Source organism: Siphateles boraxobius, unplaced genomic scaffold (genome assembly GCF_051911475.1).
Source record: "Siphateles boraxobius isolate OS27281-9 unplaced genomic scaffold, OSU_SipBor_1 2, whole genome shotgun sequence".
NCBI lineage: Eukaryota > Metazoa > Chordata > Actinopteri > Cypriniformes > Leuciscidae > Siphateles > Siphateles boraxobius.
This window is the reverse complement of record NW_027508810.1, coordinates 12623619-12649206: the sequence shown is the minus strand read 5'-3', so window position 1 is coordinate 12649206 and position 25588 is coordinate 12623619. Positions and strand designations below refer to the sequence as shown.

Sequence of the window (25588 nt, the reverse complement as noted above, 5' to 3'; positions counted from 1 at the left end):
TTTGTGTTTCTTCATAAGTTTATTCAGTTGAGTTTAAAAGGTATGTTGAAGAGGAAGGTTTAGATCAGGTCAAATAAAAACAGGTACACTCAGGTTAAGCTTCAAAACACACTCATTTCAAGATCACAAGTCAGATCAATCAACTCTCAGAATTCTTATACAAAAGCCTACACTCCAATAAGGCCGAAAAGGAAGAAGTGGTGCAAACATTAAGGCCAAAACATCCAGAGGTGGTGAGAAATTAAGGAGCAATTTAAACAAGTCTCCTACAATAAAAAAGAGTGTAAATGAGTCACGTCAATGTGGGTTATTAAAAACTCTATGATGACAGGGTGAAGACAAGAATATATAATAAAACAATTCAGATTTTCTGACAAATGATACATAATTGCAACCACAAGTAACTCAGTATTTGCAATTATTGGCCATATATTATTGCAGCTGTCAGATAGCCTGATATCAAGACTTCAGACCACCCAGCTAACAAAAATATATTGACACGGCGTTCTAAAAAACGTGGTGCTCAAATTAAAACCAGTTCAACGTTTTTTCCCCATTCAACTGCCATAAGATGAATCTCTTTCGTTTTTCAAAGCACATTCTGTGTGAAAGAGCCCTAAGAACGTTTTTCTAACGTTCCCATTAAGTTATGAAATCGTTATTTTCTGAATGTCCTCTCAGTGTTCAAAACGTCCAGTTTTGAAATGTAAAAAAAAAAAAAAAACATTCTTGGTTATGCAAATATTACAGAAAACATTAAGGGAACGTTACATTTTATAATTTTGCAAACATTATGAGAATTTTTACTTTTGAGTTGTCTATTCTCTGGGAGTAACGTTTAAAAAACGTTTGAAAAACTAAAACATTTCAGAAAAAAAGTTCCATGAACAATGTATAAATAACATTTTAAGAATGTTATTAAACACCAGATAACTTTTGAACAAACGTTACAGGAAGAACATTTATTCATAACAGAACATTAGCCAAAGATCTGGGAACGTTCCCTGTTAGCTGGGCAATAAGAACAAGACAAATGAGATGGCCAGAACTCTACTGTCTCATTAATATTACTCACGTCGTACCATTAACATGATCCACTTAGAGTCAAGAGGAGTCACAAGGCAAATATTCGCAGTTATTAGAGGCAGCCTGATCCTGCACAATATTACAATTTGCAGATGATATTGCATTGGAACAGCTCTGAGTTAGAGAGCAGATCTAATCAAGACGCAACTGTCAATCAAAGCCAAACTTTTGTACAGTGCATTCATGCAGTGCAAAGTTTTGGAAACGCCACGGCGGAAGACATGCGTGTGTAGCCCTCCATGACTTGATGGTATTCATTTTCCTAATATCTAGGATGTATGATCTCAAATCCCCAAGAGGTGTGTCTTAAGAGGTAGACAGAACAGACCACCACAGTTCCTCTTTAAGGTAAAATGGATTACATGGCTTATAATTGCATCTCTTGATTAATGTTTGGATAGTCTAGTTCACACTTAGGACCTTTTTAGAACAACAAAGGTGCCATGATGTGCAGTGCAGTGATTCTGCCAGGATTGTTCTGCTGCTTTGCATTAAACATGAAGTAAATTCTGTGCTACTTGCAGCATCCGCCATTGCTCAAACAGGTAATCCTTAACTCACACATCGATTGAGAATTGTCAATTGGGCCTGAGGCATCAAGGTTTGACTGGTTAGCAAGCAAAATGCATCTTTCTTAAAGGTATAGTTCTGTGTAACAAAAAGGAATAATGTGTCAACTGCTCTTGTCCATACAATGAAAGTCAATGGGGTCAATTGAGACTAATGGGAATGCTAAAGGATCCTTCAGGTATCACAGACTTCCTTATTCAGATCGACTCAAATTCTGCTGCTAGTGCCACAGAAATTACACACTTCATCGTTAAAGTTTCCTTGCTTGCATTTTTATGGAAATGCGACTCAGATGTTGAATCCATGAATCTAAGATGAATCTAATAGCAATTATAGAATGAATCTGAAGTGTATGACAGATGTCCCTAATATCTAAACACCCTGTGTTTATAATTGGTAAAGGCAGGTACAGTACATTGTCAATGAAAGGAACAACAAAAAAAAGTGTCTGGTAAGATGTTTTTTTTTTTCAAAGTGTAATTGTAATCAAGCTGAAAATGATGAAATGATTTTTCTATAATAATTTGAAATATGACCAGCTGATTTTAAATTTGGAACAAACTAATTTAGAAAGCATGGTTTTGTGCAAATAATCCAGCGGTCCTTGCAGCGCCACTTGCCGTTAACATTCGGCATCTGTGCTACTGTTTGCTGCATTGGTGCTTTGTGCAGAGGAGCTGATGGTTTGCAGGTCTTCACTTGCACCCATATGGCCAATCCCGTTGGGCCCTGCCCACTTCTCTGGATCTCCATCCTTCACTTCACTGATCATAAAAATATATGCAAAAATTACAACAAAATTGAACAGACTATAATATTTATATACAGATGCCATATTAAAGTGCCCCTACTAAGTTTTTTTAGATATTACCTTTCATGTAGTGTTTAATATACAGTAGCTGTGAATGTAAAAGGTCTACAAAGTTTCAAAGATCAAAATGCAGATAAATGGATGTATTGTCTCCCAAAAGAAAAAACTGATTCTGAACTGCCTGAAACGAGTCGTCAGTATTTCAAATCTTTTCTGCGCTGTGAAAGCAAAACCACTTTGCATGGATGAGGACTCGGGCTCGAATTGATACGGTAAAACTGACGCCATCGTTACTGTTCCTATCAATGTCTATTAAGCGCTGGGGAAGCCTCCAGGGCTGAAATTCATGGTTTTAGTATGGTAATGGGTGTTTTGTTTCTGACACGCAATGTAATTGTAGAACAATCACAACACACTGGGCCATTTGACCAATCAGAGCAGAGTACGCTCTCAGAAAGGAGGGGTTTAGAGAGACTGGATCCATTATCAAACCGTTTCAGACCCTGCGAGAAAAGAGGTGATGCTGGGATGTAGACTCACCTAAAGGATTATTAGGAACTCCATACTAATACAGTGTTTGACCCCCTTTCGCCTTCAGAACTGCCTTAATTCTACATGGCATTGATTCAACAAGGTGCTGAAAGCATTCTTTAGAAATGTTGGCGCATATTGATAGGATAGCATCTTGCAGTTGATGGAGATTTGTGGGATGCACATCCAGGGCACGAAGCTCCCGTTCCACCACATCCCAAAGATGCTCTATCGGGTTGAGATCTGGTGACTGTGGGGGTCATTTTAGTACAGTGAACTCATTGTCATGTTCAAGAAACCAATTTGAAGTGATTCGAGCTTTGTGACATGGTGCATTATCCTGCTGGAAGTAACCATCAGAGGATGGGTACATGGTGGCCATAAAGGGATGGACATGGTCAGAAACAATGCTCAGGTAGGCCGTTGCATTTAAACGATGCCTTATTGGCACTAAGGGGCCTAAAGTGTGCCAAGAAAACATCCCCCACACCATTCCACCAGCACCACCAGCCTGCACAGTGGTAACAAGGCATGATGGATCCATGTTCTCATTCTGTTTACGCCAAATTCTGACTCTACCATCTGAATGTCTCAACAGAAATTGAGACTCATCAGACCAGGCAACTATTTCCAGTCTTCAACTGTCCAATTTTGGTGAGCTCTTGCAAATTGTAGCCTCTTTTTCCTATTTGTAGTGGAGATGAGTGGTACCTGGTGGGGTCTTCTGCTGTTGTAGCCCATCCGCCTCAAGGTTGTGCGTGTTGTGGCTTCACAAATGCTTTTCTGCATACCTCGGTTGTAACAAGTGGTTATTTCAATCAATGTCCCTCTTCTATGAGCTTGAATCAGTCGGCCCATTCTCCTCTGACCTCTAGCATCAACAAGGCATTTTCGCCCACAGGACTGCCGCATACTGGATGTTTTTCCCTTTTCACATCCTTCTTTGTAAACCCTAGAAATGGTTGTGCGTGAAAATCCCAGTAACTGAGCAGATTGTGAAATACTCAGACCGGCCCGTCTGGCATTCCCGTTTCTTTCCCATTCTGACATTCAGTTTGGAGTTCAGGAGATTGTCTTGACCAGGACCACACCCCTACATGCATTGAAGCAACTGCCATGTGATTGGTTGTTTAGATAACTGCATTAAAGGGAAATTGAACAGGTGTTCCTAATAATCCTTTATGTATGTGTATAATATGAGAAAATTAAAGTGTTTTTTGACCGGATGCATGTATTGTAGGATACCTCCGAAACTAAATTAGGAATCTTTAAAATGGCATAATAGGGGCACTTTAACATCTCGCAAAATAGGTAACAAAACCCAATCTTAATCAATTTATTGTGGTTGACTGCTGAACAAATGAGTTGTGTGAGCTTAACCTTACCTTGAACAGCAGCCGTTGGTGACCGGCTCAGTGGGTTCTTTCTCAGAGAGAGATCTGCAGACACTGTCTGTCTGTGCGCCTCTTTTGAACTCCATGCCAGAATCTGAGCTCTGTGGAGCCATGGCTGGCTCTCGGCCCGAGTCTGAGCTGGTTCTTGATCCGCGCTCACTGCCTGACAGAGAGCTACTGCCTGGCCCTTCTGTGTCTTTGCCAGAGTCAGAACTGTGTCGCCCGTTCAGGCTGTTTGATGACGAGACTTTACTCAGTTGCCCATCATCTACAGAGCAACAGATGAAGGAGTGTCATTATTCGCTCGAGTTATGCAGAATACTCGGGGTATTTTCAATAATCCTATATCCAAACATTTATTTTAGGTCATAAACATAGAAAAAGTTTACAGTGCCAACAAAAGGACACATTGCACTTTTACTTATTAATGTCATTTTCATCATCACCACAACTTAAAGACATCAAATTATACTTTTGTAGCTATTAGTCCATGCCTATTAGCTTTTTTCTACATGCTAGTTTACTACTAAACACTGACATTAACTTAGATACAGTATATACATTTAAAATATACAGGTTCTCTCTTCCTGGAAATATAAGCAAAAATAATAATTACTCCGCCTGCATTACACAGATTCTGTCCAATCAAAATAGCCTAGCAATAGAAAGTAGCAAATGGTTCATGGTTGTCAACTACCCAGTTCACAGGGAACGTTCCCAGAACTTTACAAAGTTATGAAAATTGTTTTCTTTCTATCATTAATAGAATGTTCATTCAAAGTTACCAAGTCTTTAATAATGTTCTCCAAATGTTAGCACAAAAACATTATTTATACATCATTCATTAAATGCTTTTTTCTGGAACGTTTGTCTAACATTTTTTAAACGTCACAACTTGTTTCAGAATGTTTAGAGAACTTTGAAAGTAACATTCCCATAATGTTTGCAAAAAGATAAAATGGTATGTTTTCTTAGTGTTTGCATTACCAAGAAGCTTAATGGGAATGTTAGCAAACATTCTTAGAACAAATTTTTGTTAGCTGTGTAGAACTTACAGGCTATTTTAAAAGCCCTTTGATAAATATATGTAATACTTCCTGTTTCAACAGTAAATGCATATACGTTCAACTATTTCATGTTTCTTGGAGGGTAGTGTTTATCCTCTTGCCTTCTGTGTCGGGATCACAGGCCTGTTTACGTCTCCTCCTCAGAATTACTTCCAGTTCACTGTCCTTTTTAGTATGAACCACTTCCTGAAACCCACGACTGGGACTCTTCTTCACCGTCTCCTATAGGATCAGAGAGAGAACAGAATTTGATGAATGATTCATTGCTGAGTTTGGCATCTTGGCATTTCTAAGCAAAGAATACTTTAGTATGTTATGCATTTATTTGTACAACCATTACTGAACACCATGATCATCATCATAGAACTATTAGTTGTAAACAAACATATGATGGGATGGATTTCTGTAATCTGTGGATCAGCAGATGACTGTAACAAGTGGGTATAAATATCAGTTAATCAGAAAGCCTACCAGAATGCCTTTCAGCTCTTCCATTGCACTTTCTTGGTGCTTTTCCTCCACTGCTGCTGCTGCTGCTGCTGGAACTGCTACTGGGATCGGCTGCTGTGGATCAGGAACAAAGAAAACTTACATTATATGATCAAATCACAAAATATTTCACAAAAAAACCATTATATGATATAATATCACTGTTGTTATTTTTACCTGAAACTATTAAAAAAAAACATTTTCGGTAATTAATAATAAACCTGAGATAAAATAAAATGTAAATATTAGATGAAAAACAAAAATAAAAATGTTGCCGTATCAGCTAAATGAAATAAATTTGTTTAGGTAGAAGTAAAATGACTTAAACTAAAGCTCAATGGAAATGTTAAAAGAATCTAATAAAAATTACAGAAAAAATAACAAAATTCTTAAAACTTATTTAATTTAATTTAAAAATGAAAATGTAAAAATAATAACCAATTAAATTTTTTATTAAATACTATAAAAGTATATAAATAACACTGGTGATTTAAGCTCCAGTAGTTAACTTTTGTAAACAAATATTTGTTAAAACTGTCTTTATGTCCTGACAGTAGAATATGAGACAGATAATCTGTGAAAAAATCAAGCTCCTCTGGCTCCTCCCTGTGGTCCTATTGGCATTTGCAGAAATACACCGCTCCCGGTCAGAAACAACCAATCAGAGTCAGTAAGCAGGGCTGAGTTGAGTGGGGGACGGAGGGGGGTGACTCTGGGACGCAAGAATCACTGTCTTCATGTTTTTTATCATTTACGCCCGTGTTATGGAAATCATTATGAACAGCAGCTAGGCTAATTATTTTCCCTTTTTGCTTTTCTGCTGTTATCTCGGGACGCGAGTCCCGAGAAAAACGGCGTTCGTCAGCTCCAGTTTGTATCCAGCCTTTCACAGAGACTTCAGATACGCCAATCACAAAGCCTGTGAAGAGACGACTCAACACCGGCGATATGGACCCTCTATGGTGGACGGCACTGATCCTCAACAACTCGTCTCAACACCGGCGTGATTACGTGGACTTCCAAAAGATGGAAATGGATAAATATTCGAAATGTTCCGATCCAATCTGACTTGTAATGCTGCCCGAATCATAAATCATGCACTGTTCCTTCGTTGGCCAGAGGAGAACTGGCCCTCCGACTGAGTCTGGTTTCTCCCAAGGTTTTTTTCTCCATTCTGTCACCTGATGGAGTTTTGGTTCCTTGCCACTGTTGCCTTGGCTTTTGGCTTGCTTAGTTGGGGACATTTAATATTCAATAATATTATTGATCTGCCTTACTTAAGGTGGACGTTGACTCAATTTTCTTTTAGAAACAAACTCTGTTATATTATTTTCATGTTATCACTGTGAAGCTGCTTTGATACAATCTGTATTGTAAAAAGCGCTATATAAATAAAGGTGACTTGACTTGACTTGACTTAGTATTGACAAAATAGTGCTGAGTTGTAAAACACAAGATTTCCTTTGATTGTAATAGAGCCGTCTGAACTGTTAACACTGCTGCACGTGGAACAATGATCTGGTGTGATGACTGTTGTTAAACACTGTAAACAATATGTGTGAGTTGAACATACCTTCGTGCCAAATCTCTGCAACGATGAGGTCAGCAGATGATGGTACAGAGTAGAAAAACACAACAGACCACCAGTCAGTACACACAATGTATTCATAACCAATGTAACATTTACAACGGAATAAAAATGTCTATTAAATTTAAATGTAGTTTCTGAATTTGAATTGGAGTTGCAAACAAGATGTATGATTGCAATTTGAATTTAAGAAATTAAGAAATTTTAAGAAATTAAACTGGAAGGAATTAAATTTTAATTATTTTAAAAGTATTGCTGTAAAAGTAATTTTTTAGCATTAAAGAACAAGTGCAATAATAAATTAATAAAATATTTGATCAAAAGTGACATTTAATGTTACAAAATATTTATATTTCAAATAAATGCTGTCAGTTTGAGCTTTACAAATTTATCAAAGAATCCTGAAAAATGGTTTCCAAAAAAACGGTTTTCAACATTGATAATAATAAGAAGAAATGTTTCTTGAGCAGCAAATCATCATATTATTAGAATGATTTCTGAAGGATCAAATGACACTGATGCAAAGCTGAATTTTCATCATCATTACTGCAGTCTTCAAAGGAAAAAAAATACATTTTATTATAATTTATTAAAATTGTAACACTTTAGTTTAGGGTCAAATTCTCACAATTAAATAGTTGCTTATTAGCATGCATATTACTAGGATATTGACTGTTTATTAGTACTTATAAAAGCACATATTAATGCCTTAGTCTGCGTTTTGTGTTTAGTCTATATTTTATATTTTATTTTATATTTTATAGACCATCATGGAAGTACACTCAATTTCACAGAATGCTTAGCTTTACCCGAACATCTTCACAATAGAGCCAAACAACATGAAGCAAGTTTACTAAGTAGAACCCTTAAACATTAATGTGTTTGTTTTTGCCATTTTACTTGGTTATGTGTGAATCAAGTTGTTCTGCTGTGTGACTGTGTTAAATTTATTTTAATTGCAAATGCAATATGACATATTCCTCTTCCTGTAATTTACAATTCAAAATCATATGGGGTGCCCAATTCGATTCAAATTTCAACTCATAAAGAGAGCCGATAAAATTCGGAATTTTATCCAACCTTAGTGTCCTGACTCTTCACAGGCCTGAGAACCACTCCGTGTTTAATTCTCTCCATCATCTCATTGACGGCTTTCACTTTAACATCATCCACAGCTTCAGTTGCTGCATCGAGAGAGAGAGAGAGAGAGAGAGAGAGAGAGAGAGAGTGTTTGTCAGGGCACCAATAAAAGGGCAACAGAATAAAAATACACCATTCTTACTATAGGGAAAAGGGGACAATCACCTGGGGCTTGCTCTTGTTTTGGGCTTCCTTTACCTCCCTTGGAAGATTTCCTCATAATCGCAATGAGAGAGCTGCCGTAAACAAAGAAATATAATTAGACGTTCACAGCAGGGATGAAGAACAAAGCTGTTTTAATGATGGTATATGACAGTCTGGCTTCAGTGCAGTAAAGTGGGGCGTTACCTGAGGGGGTTGCAGCGGGACGGAGGAGGTGGGGGAGGTGGAGGAGGGGGCGGTGGGGGAGGTGGAGGTGGTTGAGGAAGAGGGGCTGGGGGAGGAGCGGTCCCAGGGGAGGGGGCTAATGCTGAATCACAGCTCTTCCTCTCCTCCTGCAGATCTTTCACTGTGACAAACGACAAAAGGATGCCGGGATGTTAATGTTTCTGAGTGTTGTGCTGTTGTAGTATCTGGCCTTCAAATTTAAAATCATCCTTAATTTTACCTTTCATTTCCAAAACACTGTTTTTCTTCTCTTCCTCCTGCAGTCGTCCCTCCGTCTCTTTCTTTTCTTCATCTAAGATCTCTAGTTGCCTTTGCAGTTGAACTAGCTGCTTACGCAAAGCACATTCTTCCAGTTCAGCCTCCAGAGCCTTAACCTGCAAACAAATGGGACATATGATACGTTCAAGTAATGTTGAAAAGATTGTACTTGAATGCACAGATTTTATTTAAGTCTCCGAGTTGAGGGCGTACCAGTGAGAAAACATGTCGGGCCTATATTAATGGTAAATTTATTAAAATAAACAAAAAACTTTTTTTTTTATTCACAATAAAACTAAGTTTAATGTGGATATCCTAGAATTACACAATGACCATATAATATATAATGATTTATTTTACAGCACCTTATTGTTTTTTTGTGTTAAAATATGTAAAATATATATTTTATTTATCATTGTGCATATTCTTGTAGAAACTTTTTTTGAATTTTATGTAGAAAAAGCACACACCATCTTCCCAGCTAATAAGGAACATTCTGAGAACTTTGGCTAAAGATCTTGCAGGATTATGAACAAACATTTTTCCAGCAATAATATAATGTTTGTTCAAAGTTATCTGGTCTCTAATAATGTTCTCAAAATGTTAGCACAAAAACAATGTCAATACAGTGTTCATGGAATGTCTTTTTCTAAAAATTTGAGTTGGATGTTCGTCTAACATTTTTAAAATGTTACTACTTGTTTCAGAATGTTTAGAGAACATTATAAAGTACCATTCCCGTAATGTTTGCATAATGATCAAATTAAATGTTCCCTATAATGAAGAAAACTTTTTAAACAACTGGACATTTTAAAACATTCAAAGAACATTCAGAAATAATGGGACAAAAAATGTTTTGTTAGTTGAGCTGCTCCAACCCAAGCTATTTTAATGCAGTCGACTTCCCAGCTCGTAAAAATTTTATTCCCAGGAGGATTTGAATGCTCCAACATTGAGCTAAATGCCCATAAACAGTTTTATTGAAATGATTTGTTCATATAGACTTTTTTTATTCTTTTAGATTGAATTGGGACAATAAACTCGAATGGAACCCAAACCGGTACAAAATTTCAAATGTCCTTGACTCTGGTACAGAATTAGTTCATATTTACAGGCTGACTTGCAAACAAGGTTTTGCTAACATAGCCTATTGATTATGTGACGTCTGAAGTTAGGATCCATGCTCTTTGGATTTGAATTGTGGGTCAGACTGTATATTGACTGATGACACAACAGTGCTGTATATGTTAGTATTAGTAATGCTGCAATTGCCCTTTTGTCACTGCCTGCATGAACAGAATATTGCCTAGCTCTGATTCCTAGCTCCTCCAATCAGTAACTATTGTGTAAAAAGTATCTGATGATCTGGGAATTCTTTATTTGCTGTCACAGAAAGCTGTTGAATGCATCTGTCTCCTCTGGTGCTCTGAGATTTTTGTTGGTTTAATATAGTTGTGGTTGGGTTGACAGCCACTCACATACATTTAATGTGGTTTGTCATTTAATGTGGTTTGTCATTTAATGTGGTTTGAAAACTATTAGATGTAACTGCTGAGGATGCAAATGTAGAAGAGAAGAGCCTCAGGAGACCCGGATGAAAAAAAAACAATGAATGTGGTCTATGATCTGGCATATTCTAGTCTACTGGGATTGTACAGCATCACTCAACCAGACACCAGACACCTGAATCAGCTGTCTGAAATGCCAACTTCCCCGCATGCATGGATATGTGCTGCAAATGTTAAAATACTATTGAAATATTTAAGATTGCATTTACCTTTTAACACTTTTTAATGAAAACTTTAAGTAAGTTAGATGCATGCACAGCACTTTTTCATTCCATTTAGTGCCTGCTTAAATTGGATTGTGTGTGGCTAGTGAATAAGACCACAGACAAAACCGTTTGCGAAATTATAAAAATAAAAACGAACATTAGGGGATTAATAGTTATGAAAGGATTTATGTCTATAAAAAGCCCTAGATGACTGGTTTAAATAACTGAAAATGGGTTTTAGATTTAATTCCATTGTCTAATCCTATCATGCAATTCCTGGTTACTTATCAGGCTTATTGTGTTCATGGGAATAAGACCCTACCTTGTCTTGGTGCTGTATTCTCTCTTCTTCTAATGTTTTGGTCACATTGGCCAAATCTTCCAAAGCTTTGAGTAGTTGAATGCTGGGATCTACCTGTTGCAGCAGAATCATGCTCTGTCTGTTTGCTTCTTTTTGCTTCACCAACATCTACAGGAGAAAATAAACTTGAGGAAACAACTATTTCAGATGCTTTTCTCCAACAACTAAAGGAAACGAAACATACTGTGATGCAGGCAGCCACACACAATTCAAACTCTACAGTCAATAAATACAACTATCTTGTCTTTTGCAAGGATTTTGAGGTCACCAGGGCTGGGACTGAAGTTGTCCTGTCACCCGTGTACTGATGAAGTGAATTGAGATGTGTTTTGTCCCATACCTCATGTGCATAGGTCTCTGCTTTCTGCCTGAGGCTCATCTCCAAATCCAGATGCTCCTTAATGTTTTCATACTCATGAGTGGCCATCATAGACACTAAAGAGACAAACAATGATAATAAAGCAATAGGCTCGGCAAAATCCCTGTAAGGCTTTTTCAGGTATAACGCAAATAAATATCATAATAGACACATTATGACCGGCATAGACTATTGTATGGACAGTATGGATGGGAATCGAAGAAAATTTACTGGTTCCACTTTTGCATTAATGATTCTTTCAGTAAATGAAAAATTATTGGTTCTAACTATAAATATAGTAGTAAAAAATACTGCTTTAACCATACACTGTTACTGGGTCAGTAAGATTGATCAAAATTATCAAAAGTGGCAGTGAAGACATTTATAATGTTTAAAGATTTTTATTTCTAATGATACTTTATTTATTCTAATAAAGCAATAGACCTGTAGCCTAGTTTGAACCAGTGTAAGTTTTAAAATGATTTTTTTCTTTACACTTCTATGACCAACTTTCCTTACCAAAAAAAAAAAAAACTATTCTAATTATATTTCAAGCAATTCGAAACCATAATGGCGAACAATATGCATCTGAAGTGTCTCACCTGAAGGACATAATCCATTACTTATCAGCTTTAAGAATCTGGCAAATCTTTTTATCGGACCGATAATGATAATATTAAAAATGAAAATATATCGGCCGATACCGATATGGTGGCCGATATATCGTGCATCCCTAGTAAGGCAAATATCATATATTTTGATGGATAGTACGGATGGGAATCGCAAGGAATTTACTGGTTCCAATTTTACATTAATGATTATTTTAGTTACTGGTATACAGTAAATAAAAAGAGTTGCTTTATGTCAGAATTCATACTGTTCAAACGTTTGGGGTCAGTAAAGTTGATCAATTGTTACAGGAAAGACATTTATAATGTTTAAAGATTTCTACTTCAAATAAATGCTGTTCTTTTTAACTTTCTATTCAATCCTGCAAAACATATATATCCCAGTTTCCACCAAAATATTAAGCAGCACATATTTGATGAGCATTAAAGACTTCTTTAAAAGCATACCGACCCCAAACTTTTGAACGGTAGAAACCTTTTGGAGATTTTTAAGCATTTAGGTATTTTCATTAAAAAGAACCAGCTCATAATAGTAATTTACTTGTGGAAACATCTTTTGGTTGTATTGTCTCTTTACTTTAATGGTATTCTTTGCAAATGGAACTGGTTCAAAATAAGAACCGATTCTCGGTTTCTAGCCCTAATGAACAGTGACACATTCATGTATTATTCAACCGATATTCAATCACATGTGCACTTATATGAGCAATTTTACAATGTGACTCCTTCAATCAGATTTCTTAGGTGAAACAGTTAGTTTAAAAATAACCATTTAAAACCCACTAACTCAGAAGAGTAAGTCAGTACAGTATATGACCTGAGCACTGCTGTTTCCAATATTCCAGTCAGAGTAATAACACAAATGAAAAAAGAGGGAGCTGGGAGGATGTCAAAACAAAGTGCATCACCCCCAGCTGGAACAGAGGGACTTCCTGTTGTGAATCTTTTACAGATAATTTGATCAAGGACTTTGACGTGCGGCCGGTAGTGAGTGGGCTGGTGGGGAACATTAATCTTCTTGGAAGGCACATGAACAGATGCACTGCAGGCCATTTGAGATGATGTCATGCTCATGGATTTGAATACAAGTGAGGAAATGAAGAGGCTCTGTATGCACAACCTCCATACTCACCCCTGTTGTACCTCTTAATGGTCTTGCTTTGCTGCTCAATGGTTTTATAAAGCTCCTTCATCTCAGCCTGCTCCTTTTCAGTCTGTAAATCAGCATAAGGCACATATTTGAGAAACTATCAGCAAAGAAACTCAATTAGACATGGTTACTCTGATATCCTTTTAGGATCAGCAATACCACAGGCTTCATTTCAAGATCATTTATTATTTATGAACAGGTTAAAATACTGAATGACACTTTGCATACCAGGCCCCCATCCACTGCCGTCAAGCCTAACTGAGCTCAGCCTTTCATTCGGAGTAAAAGGTAAAGGAGTTGCTTTGCTACTCACAAGTGCTGTCAACTCCTCTATCTTCCTTTGCTGCTCTTGAAGCTGACCGGCCAACTGCTTCTTCTCCTCCAGCATAGAACTCACGGTTTCTTGGAGATCTGTGGACAAATGAGAATTTGGAATGGACGTAACATTGATGTTTATGATGACAGATTCCTTGGTGAAGGAAATTGTACACAGGCTTATTTATAAACTGCATCCCATTTTAATACACTGGTATTATGGTATTTACCTTTGACCTGCAGCTTGTACTGAGAAAAGGGGTCAGAGCTGGGATCTTGTTGTTCAGTCTCCTCTTCTAGGGAAATGCAATCAGAAATACTGGGCAGCAGCTCATCCAGACACGGCCGTGAGGACAGGCTCAAATACTTCAGCTTCCTGTTCTCGCAGTTCAACTGAAAGTGATCAAAATTTAAGACCATAAATTATCAGAAAAGTTTTGACTTTTGCCATAGCTCTCCTTGGCACATCCGACAATAGTCTAAATCATTCATTAGACTGATCCGATTCTCAATTCTCATTCTTCAAAATTTCTCCTTTTGTTTAACAATAATCATGTTGACTCCAGAATTTGTTTTCTAGTAGAAATTGCTTTCTAGAAGAGCCTGAAGATGTAAACAAACAAAAATAACTGGACAAAATCATTACAGCCTTGAGATATTTCAAGCGAAATTGCCGAACGGACTGGTGTGACGTCATTTTTAACAAAATCAGGCCAAAATAAAGTTTGTTTGGAGTTTGTTTCCAGATTTAGAAAAAGCTTGCAAAATCTAACTTTCCGGAAAACTTCGCCTGGCTGGACTTCCATTGGTCCGTAACAATACATAAATGTGCTCTGTGAGGACATGCGCCTTCTTGAGTAAATCTTCTCCCGGTCAATTTATTCTGTTTAGTCCATCAGAGTCAAACGTGAGTAAGAACGTTTGTGTGTTTATTTTTTGTTACTGAGTGGAAAGCATGCGGCATATGTTTACATATTCTTATAAAAGTAGCTCTCGGCAGCTTGGTTGGCGTTGGAATGTTTGCTAACAGTCCCACGAAGGGAAGAGCATAAAAGAACTTCGCTGTGAGTATCTCAGGGCTTTTAAGGTTTTCCGACGAAACCGAAGAATAATATTGTTGGATTAACACCTTGGTAGCCAGAGCCTCTGCATTTTCCCGGCAAGATTTCTCAATCTCAAGCTGAGTCTGTAGTACGTTCACCTCCTCGATCACCATTTGGGAAACTGTGCAAAGAAAGGAAATGCATTTATGAGTAAATGAAAGCACAGCACGTCATATTTACAGTCCAATCCATCATGCAGGAACTGTGCTCTTTAGAAGTAACTCTATAGAAATACAGCCCTGTATGACAGATGCACATTTTAGATATAAGCATCAGCTAGGAAGCTATATAAGCCTGTTCCCATGGCAATAAAAGTGGGAGTATAGTCATGTTTTCATCTATATTCTTTACAGTATTTCTTGAAGTGAACATCACACTATCTTCTACACAGTTCATGAGGGGTGTGTCAAATCCGGATGCACAGAAATGATCCACAAACGGTTCTTTGTATTATACAACATATTTAATATGAGGAAACCGCAACAGAAATAGCAACTGTATAAGGTTGTATAAGTACGTTTTCATTTAGATGTGCTTCTATTATCAGTGACACATTACCGGAGTCTAATGAGATAGACAGTTGTCAGTTACATGCTCACAATGGGGACCATTTCCCAACACTTTGGGTACCATTGATGGACTGAAACTCTATACACTACACTGGCCTCTCAAATAGAGGATTGGATGTCATCGCAAATGTCAGAGCAGCTCATATCAAAGAGGCTCCAAAACAAGTCGTTTGTGTTTAGTGCATTGCACTATTTCTAAAAATATAAAAACCTAAACTTTCTGCAGTTCTTTAAAATGGTAAACTGAAAATTAATGATATTTTTAAATCAAATATAACACAATATGTGTACGGTCAAAATAAAATGGTAAATGCATCGTTTGTGTCTGTGCATTTCACTGGAAATTATCAAGAGAGGGGTTTTATTAAACATTATACCATGAAAGGCTGTTGAATTATGCAGGAACGATGCGTCTCGCAACATGCAGTCACAGCAAAGTACATCACCAGCCTGCCCTGGAGCCCTTACTCGGAATAAACATTTCGCCTAATTTTCTTTTTATGTGGTAACACACTGTAAATTGTGAGAATGGAAAGCGGGAAGTTATCAATGCTTGTCCTCACTTTGACCCCTTATTTAGGGATTGATACATGAAACTGATTCTGATATCACATTTTGAAAAAATACAATAATAAAAAACAGTACTTCAATTTAATCAAATCCAATTTTTCTTGTATTTAACAAGATTTACCATTAAAACATTTGGTTTTATAATATATCAATACACATTATCCTATTGGATAATCAAATGCAGCAGTATGAAGACACCTGTTTCTTTATTCCTGTTAAATATGCAGGATGATGGGCATCAGTGAGGCAGCGAGCAGCTCTGCAGAGCCAGTGAGAGAATGATCTGGCAGGGACGTGTGAGGTTTGCAGATTTAACATCTTTACACAGCTTTAATCAGAGAACTTGCTTAAACCTGGAAATCAAAATAGTATAGCAACGTATAATTCAGTATTGCAAAAGTCCATAAGAGAAATTAAGATCAAAAGTCATACAAAATCCATTCCATGTTCCATTTTCTAGCTTACTGATCCATCACTGCCACTGACCCAATAATGCTGGCTAATGTCTACAAGCATACTGTACATCATATAATCAAATCTAGATAAAAGGTCTGTCGACATTTCTCAATTAACATAAGGACATGAAGACGAATATATAATAATTAGTTTTAAACCAAAATCACAACACTGAACACGGCAGAAACTGTTTGAAATTTCACATCAACTAGCCAAATACTGTATAAATCAACAGATCTGCCATTTGTATCATCACAGGTCATCAGCAAAGACGTTGGTTAATAAAGTAAGATTAAATACATAAACTATACAGTACTTGTGTTATGTAACATTTCATTATTGCAGGTTTGGGTAATATTCCGAGTTTGCATTTCACAATTTTTACTCATTTTAAGGAATACTGAATCTGTTTTTGTGCAAGTAAGATGAGTACATGTATGCTCACTTTTAGTTTAGAACTACAATCAGCATCATGTTATACTTGTTAATACTTATTTGAAAAAGTAGCTCAGATATTTTGTTGTAAGTTTAAAAGTAACGCATTACTTAACTAGTGACTTGAAAATTACGTAACTCGTGTTACTTGTAATGTATTACCCCCAACACTGCATCTGGGTCATTCACTAATTCTGCATCTGACACTGAGTCAGTTTGCACGTGCGGCCCATGAAAATAAAGCAGGACAATAAAAGGGGTGTGGCTCTCTCTTTCAGATCAGTCCAAACTCATCTGCTCATCTCATTTGGCTTCCAATGATCAACCGAGAGAGCGCTGCTTCTGGGCTTTCTTCTTTGTGCAGATTCTAGGTCAGCAAGTCCACCACGCTTAATGCTGCATGAGCAAAATATGGCTCTGCGGAGTCAGTCGAACAGAGACGAAAGCTTAAAGTAATGCAGAAGCATCCTTAGCAGACAGGAAACAGCAAGCATTTGTCTGCCACTTCAAGGAAATGTTAGGCTGGCTTTAGTCTGAAGCGCTTCCATGATCGCAGCGATTAAGCTCTTTTAATAAATCGTAACAGTTCAGGTTTAATCACCCAGCAATTTTGATTTCAACTCCAGGACTAATTGTGTCTGTGCTTGCAACCTATAATCTACTTCAAACGCAGGGCGGATGTGCAGACTGCATTAAAATGCTAACAGCTTTCATTTTTATGTAAATATAGGCCTAAAGATTTCACTCTTTCCACACACAAACTGTAACATATGTAAAGCGTAAAGGTAAATTAGCTGAGTAATGGGGCCGATAGCTTGACTCACGGGCCTGTGTTTTAATTTGCATAAGTGCAGAGGGTATTCTTAATGAAGCATCCCAAAGAGGAGGTGGGAGACAGCTGCTCTGCCAGACACAGATCCAGTACCTCCCAGATACTCAACAGCAGTTCCCCTGCAGCAGCCAATCATTAAATAGAACACAGACCAATCACATGCACTCTGCACAAGACTATTGTCCTGTATGTCAGCAAGTAGGGCAAACTACTGTGACATTTGCTGTGTCATGTTTGTGCCATTTAGTGAGGTTATAAAATAAATGCACTGCCAAAACATAGAAAAATTAACGAGAGTGGTGCAAAAGTCTAACCTAACTCACAAGGTAATTGTGAAAATACCATACATTTTGTGAACATTACATTTTACAAGACATTCATATTGAATAGATTTCCACTAAATTGTATTCAATGTGACATGTATTTCAGAAATGATATGAAAGCGCAAGAGGGGTTTGGCATGAACTACAATGGAAGGTTGAAAGGAAGGTGCCTATTCATTTTCTACTGATAAATAATTCATAGTTGGTGATTTTTAATAATTTAGTGATATAACAAGACAGTGATGAGAGCTGAATTCAGCTGCTCTACATTGCTTCCCTAGGGAAGGTCTGACAATTCCAGGACACCAATAAAAAAAGAGCAGCAAGCATTACCTAAAAGCAGAAGGCAAACTAGTCTAAAATAAAACTGGATTCATCTCAATATTCAGTTATGCACAATGACTAATATTCACAACGATTTACCGAATAGGCTTCCAGGTAAAATTATATACTGATATCCCACACTTTATCACTGAATAAAGTTTATGATTAAGAAAATATTTGGTAACAATAAACCATAGCAATTGCACAAAAATCTGTTTATACCATATTACCAATAAAACTCCAGCAAAAAGAATGTGTCCCCAAAGAATTAAAAATATGCTTTCTTTACTATTTTCTACATAAATAATAAGGCACTTAGAGTTGAATCTGCTTTAAAAAATACTCTTCAGTGCTGCACATATTCGCTACATTAAACATAAATAGAAAAGTTCAACATTGGGCCTTTTTAAAAGCAAGTGAAACCCTGTCAAATGAAACCCTATCAATCATGCAGAGAAGAATTAACATTTTCTCACCTGAGAACAATTTCCAGATTCGGTTCCTGGCAGCCGCTAGAGTGTTGTCAGAGTGCTAACAAATTAGCGAGTAACTGAGGCTGGGTTTCCTTACATGTCACAAAATGGAGTGGAAGCAGGTAAGGTCACCTTAACACTAATGCATCTCCACGGTTGGCTCCCAGTAGCCATGGAGACTGGAACACCTGCTAACACCTACCAATAACAGACCATTCAGAAGAGCCCTTGGGTAATGGTGATATGGGTGACGGTGAGGGGATAGGAAATGAGATAAGACAACACCAAGCGTCAGTTTAGTGGGATGAGCCAAGTGAGATCATCTTCGCCTCTTCCTCTTTGTAAAAAGGCGATGGATGGGTACAGGGTATACCAAGGAGAATTGGAGGAGAATTAAAAGAAGAATCATCATGAAATCTTGTAATCTTCAATCTAAATAACTTCCCCTCCCTCTTGCAGCAACATCTCATCTCTGATGATGTTTACTGGTGTGAGGACGGGACAACCTGTCACTCGCATGACATTACAGCAATAGCAAACCACAACCATCCAACCAATTTCTGATGGACAAAATCAAGTCCCAACCAACATGTTTTCTTGTCCGAGAAGCCGTTCCACTTGAACATACATCATAATATAGACAAAAAGGCTATCGTAACTTCAGTTTCATGCGACCTCAAGACTCTTGGAGAGTCTTTGTAGTAAAAGAGCCAGCAGGGGTTACGTGGGGTGCTATGAAAAAAAAAAAAAGTATAATTGTATTCATTTGTAGGAATTGATTTGTGGTCCAGACTGAGCCGGGATCTGGACTGCAGGAATCTAATTGGTGACCTCCGGTCTATACAGATGATCAGAAAATGAATCTGATGCTTTACCACTTATGACATCCAAGTAATTATGAACCGCACATTGCAATATTATTCTTCCCACTTTGAATGACAAACATACCTTACAAATAGAAGAAGAAGAAAAATAGCAGAAGATGACTTTACATTCTTTCACAACAGTCAGGTTTCTTGATCTTACCTCGTTTAATGTGCTTGAGTTGCCTTTCAGCCTCATCTCTCTCTGCAGCGAGTCTCTGGCACTAAAAAACACAACAAGTGTTGACATATCGACAAAGTTTATATAGAAGTTATAACAAATTAAACAATTTGAGAGCACAGCAGTTTCTAAAACATTATATATACAATACTGGTCAAACGTTTGAGGTCAGTAAGAATTATTTTTCAAATTAATGAATACTTTTATTTGGCAAGGATGCATTAAAATGATCAAAAGTGTCAGTAAAGATATGTATAATGTTATAAAAGTTTTCTACTTAAAAAAATGCTTTTCTTTTGAACTTTCTATTCATCAAAGTACAGAAAAATAATATATCATGGTTTCAAAACAAATATTAAAGGGTTAGTTTACCCCAAAATTGTGTCATTAATTACTCAACATGAACACAAATGAAGATATGTTTGATGAAATCTGAGAGCTTTCTGTCCCTCCATTGACAGCTACGCACGTTCATAAAGAAATTTAGTTTAGTCCAAATTTTATGAAAAGACTTGATCGCTTTATATGATTAACAGATTGAATTTAGGCTTTAATTTAGGCTTTAATTCACATATATTTTTAATTCACATATATTTTATTCACATATAAAACCATTGATGAGCGGATATAAACAGAAGCTCAACCGAACCTGGTTGATGTGTGAGAACGAAGCTCATTGGTTCCTGCAGAAGCTCAAACGTGCTGCTGCGTCACACGAGAATAAACCTAATTGGTTCTTGCATGTTAGGCAAAAATGCTTGAGCTTCCATTTACCACAACTGATGTATGAGGTGATAAAGGTTTATGTGAATAAAAGCCTAAATTCAATCTATTCATCATATAAATCGGTCGAGTCTTTTCAGAAAATTTGGATTAAACAGCTCAATTCTCATGGATTGGTTTTACGTTCTCTTGATGAACGTTTTGAAGCATCAAAGAGTCAGTTGCGTAGCTGTCAATGGAGGGACAGAAATCTCTCAGATTTCATCAAAAGATCTTCATTTGTGTTCAATATGAACAAACAATATGAATATGAACAAAAGTCTTAGAATGTTTAGAACGACATGAGGGTGAGTAATTAATGACGGACTATCTAATTAATGACTATCCCTTTAAGCAGCACAACTGTTTTCAACAGTGATAATAAGAAGAAATGGTTTCTTGAGCAGCAAATCAGCAATTTAGAATGAATTCAGGAGGATTTAAAAAAAAAACATTAAAAAATTCTTACCAACCCCAAACTTTTGAACTGTAGTGTTTATTCACACAAATGTAAATCACATGGCATTACATTTAACACAATAGCGTTTCATAAAATGATCCAACCTGCAAATAAATATCAGTGATTCTCGGACAGGTTGCTCTGCAATTTGAGTTACTGAACCAGATTCCCACAGATGTGAGGGTATACTGTATACACTGTATGTTCCTGCTAGTTTATTGGATATCAATCTTTCATTAAGGATGTATTGTGTCCCAAAACGAATACACCTGTCTTAGGTCCTACACTGTAAATATTATACTTTTGGGCTTTGTTAGATATAGCGCCAGTGGTGCAATGCTCTGGAAAACCTCCTGGCACTACATAAGTCTCCTTCACATTGCAAATGCATGTAAATAGTGTTGCCTTGCCACACGAATAGTGGTCCACTGATACCTGAAACCTTTGTGTCACTATAAACCATCAATTCGTTCGTAGATTTAAATAAATGCAGTTCATTTGGAACGTTTCATTCAAGAATTAGAAATATGAATGAAACCACATACGAAATATGAAAATGCATGAAACCACAAATGGAGAAATTAAGAGGTGTTATCTGCAACCACAAATGATGCGTGTCAAAGCAAACTAACGAATATTTTTCATTTAAGGTCATCATCTGTATGCACTCTTATATGAAATACAAAAGATGCGCAGACCTTCACATGAAAAGGGTGTCAACCCTCGAATGGATTAAAAAGCCGGTTAACTCACACAGCCACATCCCTTTTCACACTACTCTGAGAATAATGTATGTTCATGAACAGAGAATGCTATAACTAATAAATAGACGCGAAGGCATTAAAGATATCTATTCTTTTATGCCTGCATCTTCTCTCACCTCCTTGCTCTCCTCCCGAGCCTCTCCCTCTTCATCTCCACCGGCCTCCATCTCACTCACTGCACAAATCAACACAATTACTCATACAACAATACATTCAACATTTAAACAATCCTCTCATCTGCTGCTTTCCTCAGTAAAATCGTTGTCATTCAAAATTAGTCGACTCGAGAGTTATATTTAAAATGTTCAGTAGCCTACCACAGCCGGTAGTCAGCGGCGGCGCATCCATCATCTCCCCTCCTCACACACAGAAGACTCAGCCAGTCAATGTACCAGTATCACCCTGGGCGTCTACTATGGCGAAGGCTTGACTCATGAATATTAATATGCTTATGTCAGGTTCGACGTACTTGATTTGCTGTAAGGATAATGTTACTACTGAATATTAACTTTGGTCACGTGACAAGACGCTAGCTGCAAATCCCCTCCTCGAGAGGGAGCCAAACTCCACTTAAAGCATCAGAGGCTGTTTCAATGGTAGTCAACGACGAAGATGCTTCAGTGCATTCAGTACGCTAAATGAACTACTGATTCTTGATTTACCTCTTAAAAAGAAAGAGAGAATGAATTCCCGGTGAAGAGCTACAGTTATCCAAAAAAAAAAAAACAGTTTCTTCTTTGTTCGCCAGAAATCTAATTGGAAATCGCGCCAAAACAGCTCAGCACCGCCCACTCTTTTGGAGCGATTATTTATCAGATTATTTAGTTATTTTGCAATAACATTAGGCTAAAATATGTTTTATTTTGTCCTTTAATTAATATAAAATAGTAGTTTATTTTCTTACTGTGACATTAAACAATATCGATGACATCACATTACAATACAAAACAATATCATAAACATTATTAATTGTATCAAACATAAAATAATAATATTTAAAGCATTTAAATTTTAATAAGATATTTTTCTATGGAATAATACAGAAGATTCAAAGGTAAAACATCAAGAAGCATTGGTTGAACAATGTATTTTTGCTAATCCCGCTTCCATTAAATCTATATGGGTCTTCCTATTTTGATCTTGATTTCTTTTAGTGAAAAGTGTCTCAATAGTGCCCTCGTCTGTGACCTCCGAGGGCTTTCGATGGATCCCCCTCCTTATCCCAACAGAAATCACAATGGAACTCAATATTGGAAAATGTACAGTAAACCTTGCTACTTCTCCCTATAATGTGTTATGTGCCTGAAACCCGTCTCCTCTTCCAGTGTCTGAACTATCACATAAGTCAATAACACCTTTTGCATCTAAGAATCTCTATTATATCCATGTCATCTGTTTACAAGATAGTATCCTCTATTATCCATTTTATTTTAAATTTTAGCAGAAGCTTCAACAAGTCAAAATTATCTTATAATATTTCTTTAAAATGTAATTAAAGTAAAAAAATGAATTCCCAATACTCTGTTAATCAAAAAAAGATTATTTTATGGAAGCATAATAAATGCATTAATATACGCATATTATTATAGGCCAGGCTTAAGATACAATACTCAGTTTCATATAATATTTAACAACTGCTCAGTTTCTGTCCACCAAGGGGTCCTTGGCATTTTGATGGCAGATGCAAACACAGACGTTTCTAGTGAAATATGCTAAGTTTCATGCAATGCATCTTGCTGTATATTCAAGTCATCATGGCACAGATATTAGAAAGTATAACGGTATTGCTTGAGTACTGAGGTGTGTTATCAACAACACAGTTATCGCAAAAATGCATGTTAACACAACATGACCACCCACTTGCAGTGCACTGGCCAAGCAATAACGTTCATGTACTTTTGTTCAGTATGTTTTTGACATTAGTCTCCTTTCCCTTCATTTGATCCTCATTTCAACAGCTTTCACCACTTCTGCATATGATATATTCAGCTCACCCTTGTTGCACTTACACTGTGCGTTATACGATTTCACAGCCCTAACATGCAACAGTTACAACACTTAACCCCAGCACCCTCTCCACATTTACCAGAGTCATGCTCACTTTCACATGCTCTTCTCCTCTTTGGCTTACACACTTCTGTAGTGTGCACATATTTCTAACATAACAAAAGAGTCTTCATAAATTCTTACTCTGTAGCAAATAAAAACGTACTCGGTTACTAACGTAACCTCAGTTCTCTCTAGAGAGGGAATGAGTACTGCGTAATATCTTACGCTATGGGGAAAACCTCTTTTCCACGAGATATTGAAGCCAAAAATTATCCTTAATTTTGAATCAATGTAAAACGCGTTGCGGCAGCATGCAGACATAGGCAAGACGGCTCGCGTGCCTATTGGCTGACCTGCGGCAACAGCAGCAGCCCAACGAGAGAGGCCCTGCGTGATGCCATATTCAATGGGGGCGCTTCGCGCCCATTTCGTCACGTCCTGCCAGGATAGGCGTGGCCTTGGCCTATAAATATAGCTCGATAGGCTGATACAAACTGTTTTTCATGGCTGAAGCAAACCAGAGCGTGTTGTAAGCTCGGCAAGATACGCAGTACTCGTTCCCTATTTAGAGAGAACCGAGGTTACGTTAGTAACCGAGTATGTTCTCTTACAAGAGTCTCTCGTACTGCATAATATCTTACGCTATGGGGAACACAGAGTAACACGCCGTGCGTACTGGGATCCAACACCAAAGTCCCAAGGGCAGAAGCCCGGGGCTCATATAGTGCATAATCACCATTGACTCACAGAGAGTCGACGAAGAGAGGCTAGAAGCGTCATTCCCTATAAATTGCATCCCACGGGAGCTAACCATATTAATAGTGCACCAGCCAGCCAGGGTGAAAGCTTTCAGCCTGAACTGGGTGGCAGTACGGGTTTTTAATACCCATGGAGCTGTTCTATCGATCAGTGAGCGATGCACAAGCAAAACTCGGCATTCTGAGCCGGCGCAGTGGGGCAGATAGTACTAAATTCTGTAAGGCGGGAACCTCTAGGTTATAAAACCTTATAAATGTAGACGGCGAGGCCCAGCCTGCCGCCATACAGATATCTTGCAAGGTAATCCCGCTAGACCACGCCCATGACGAGGCCACGCCTCTCGTTGAGTGCGCTCTGACACCCAAAGGACACTGCAGGCTCTTAGAAGTGTAAGCCAGCGCTATGGCATCGACTATCCATCTGGATAGGCTCTGTTTTGATGCGGCCAGTCCCTTAGAACGTCCGCCAAACAAAACGAAGAGCTGCTCAGTCTGTCTGAAAACAGACGAACAGGACACATAAGCTCTTAGTGCCCTGACGGGGCAAAGGAGACTGGCGTCCTTCTCCTCATTGTGAACCGGAAAGGCGGACAGGGAAATAACCTGGGCCCTGAACGGTGTGTTGAGGGATTTAGCCACGTACCCGTGCCTTGGTTTGAGTATGACTTTTGAGTCTTTATGCCCAAACTCCATACACGACGCGCTTACCGAAAGCGCCTGTAAGTCCCCTATGCGCTTCACTGAAGCGAGAGCCATAA

The 25588-nt window shown here is 37.7% G+C and overlaps 1 protein-coding gene across 1 annotated transcript; it reads right to left on the bottom strand.

The window, feature by feature from the left end:
- On the bottom strand, positions 1 to 22462 carry shtn3 (shootin 3). The gene is made up of 18 exons (XM_077235944.1): positions 22341 to 22462; positions 22140 to 22198; positions 20020 to 20080; positions 15038 to 15132; positions 14139 to 14301; positions 13907 to 14004; positions 13576 to 13657; positions 11797 to 11891; positions 11418 to 11564; positions 9284 to 9437; positions 9025 to 9184; positions 8842 to 8912; positions 8617 to 8720; positions 7522 to 7536; positions 5931 to 6023; positions 5561 to 5681; positions 4384 to 4660; positions 1 to 2420 (listed from the first exon to the last, which is right to left on the bottom strand). Exons 1-18 carry the CDS (start codon positions 22372 to 22374, stop codon positions 2279 to 2281), a joined length of 1971 nt encoding a protein of 656 aa, XP_077092059.1. The 5' UTR covers positions 22375 to 22462; the 3' UTR covers positions 1 to 2278.
- Between the last annotated feature and the right edge of the window lie 3126 nt (positions 22463 to 25588).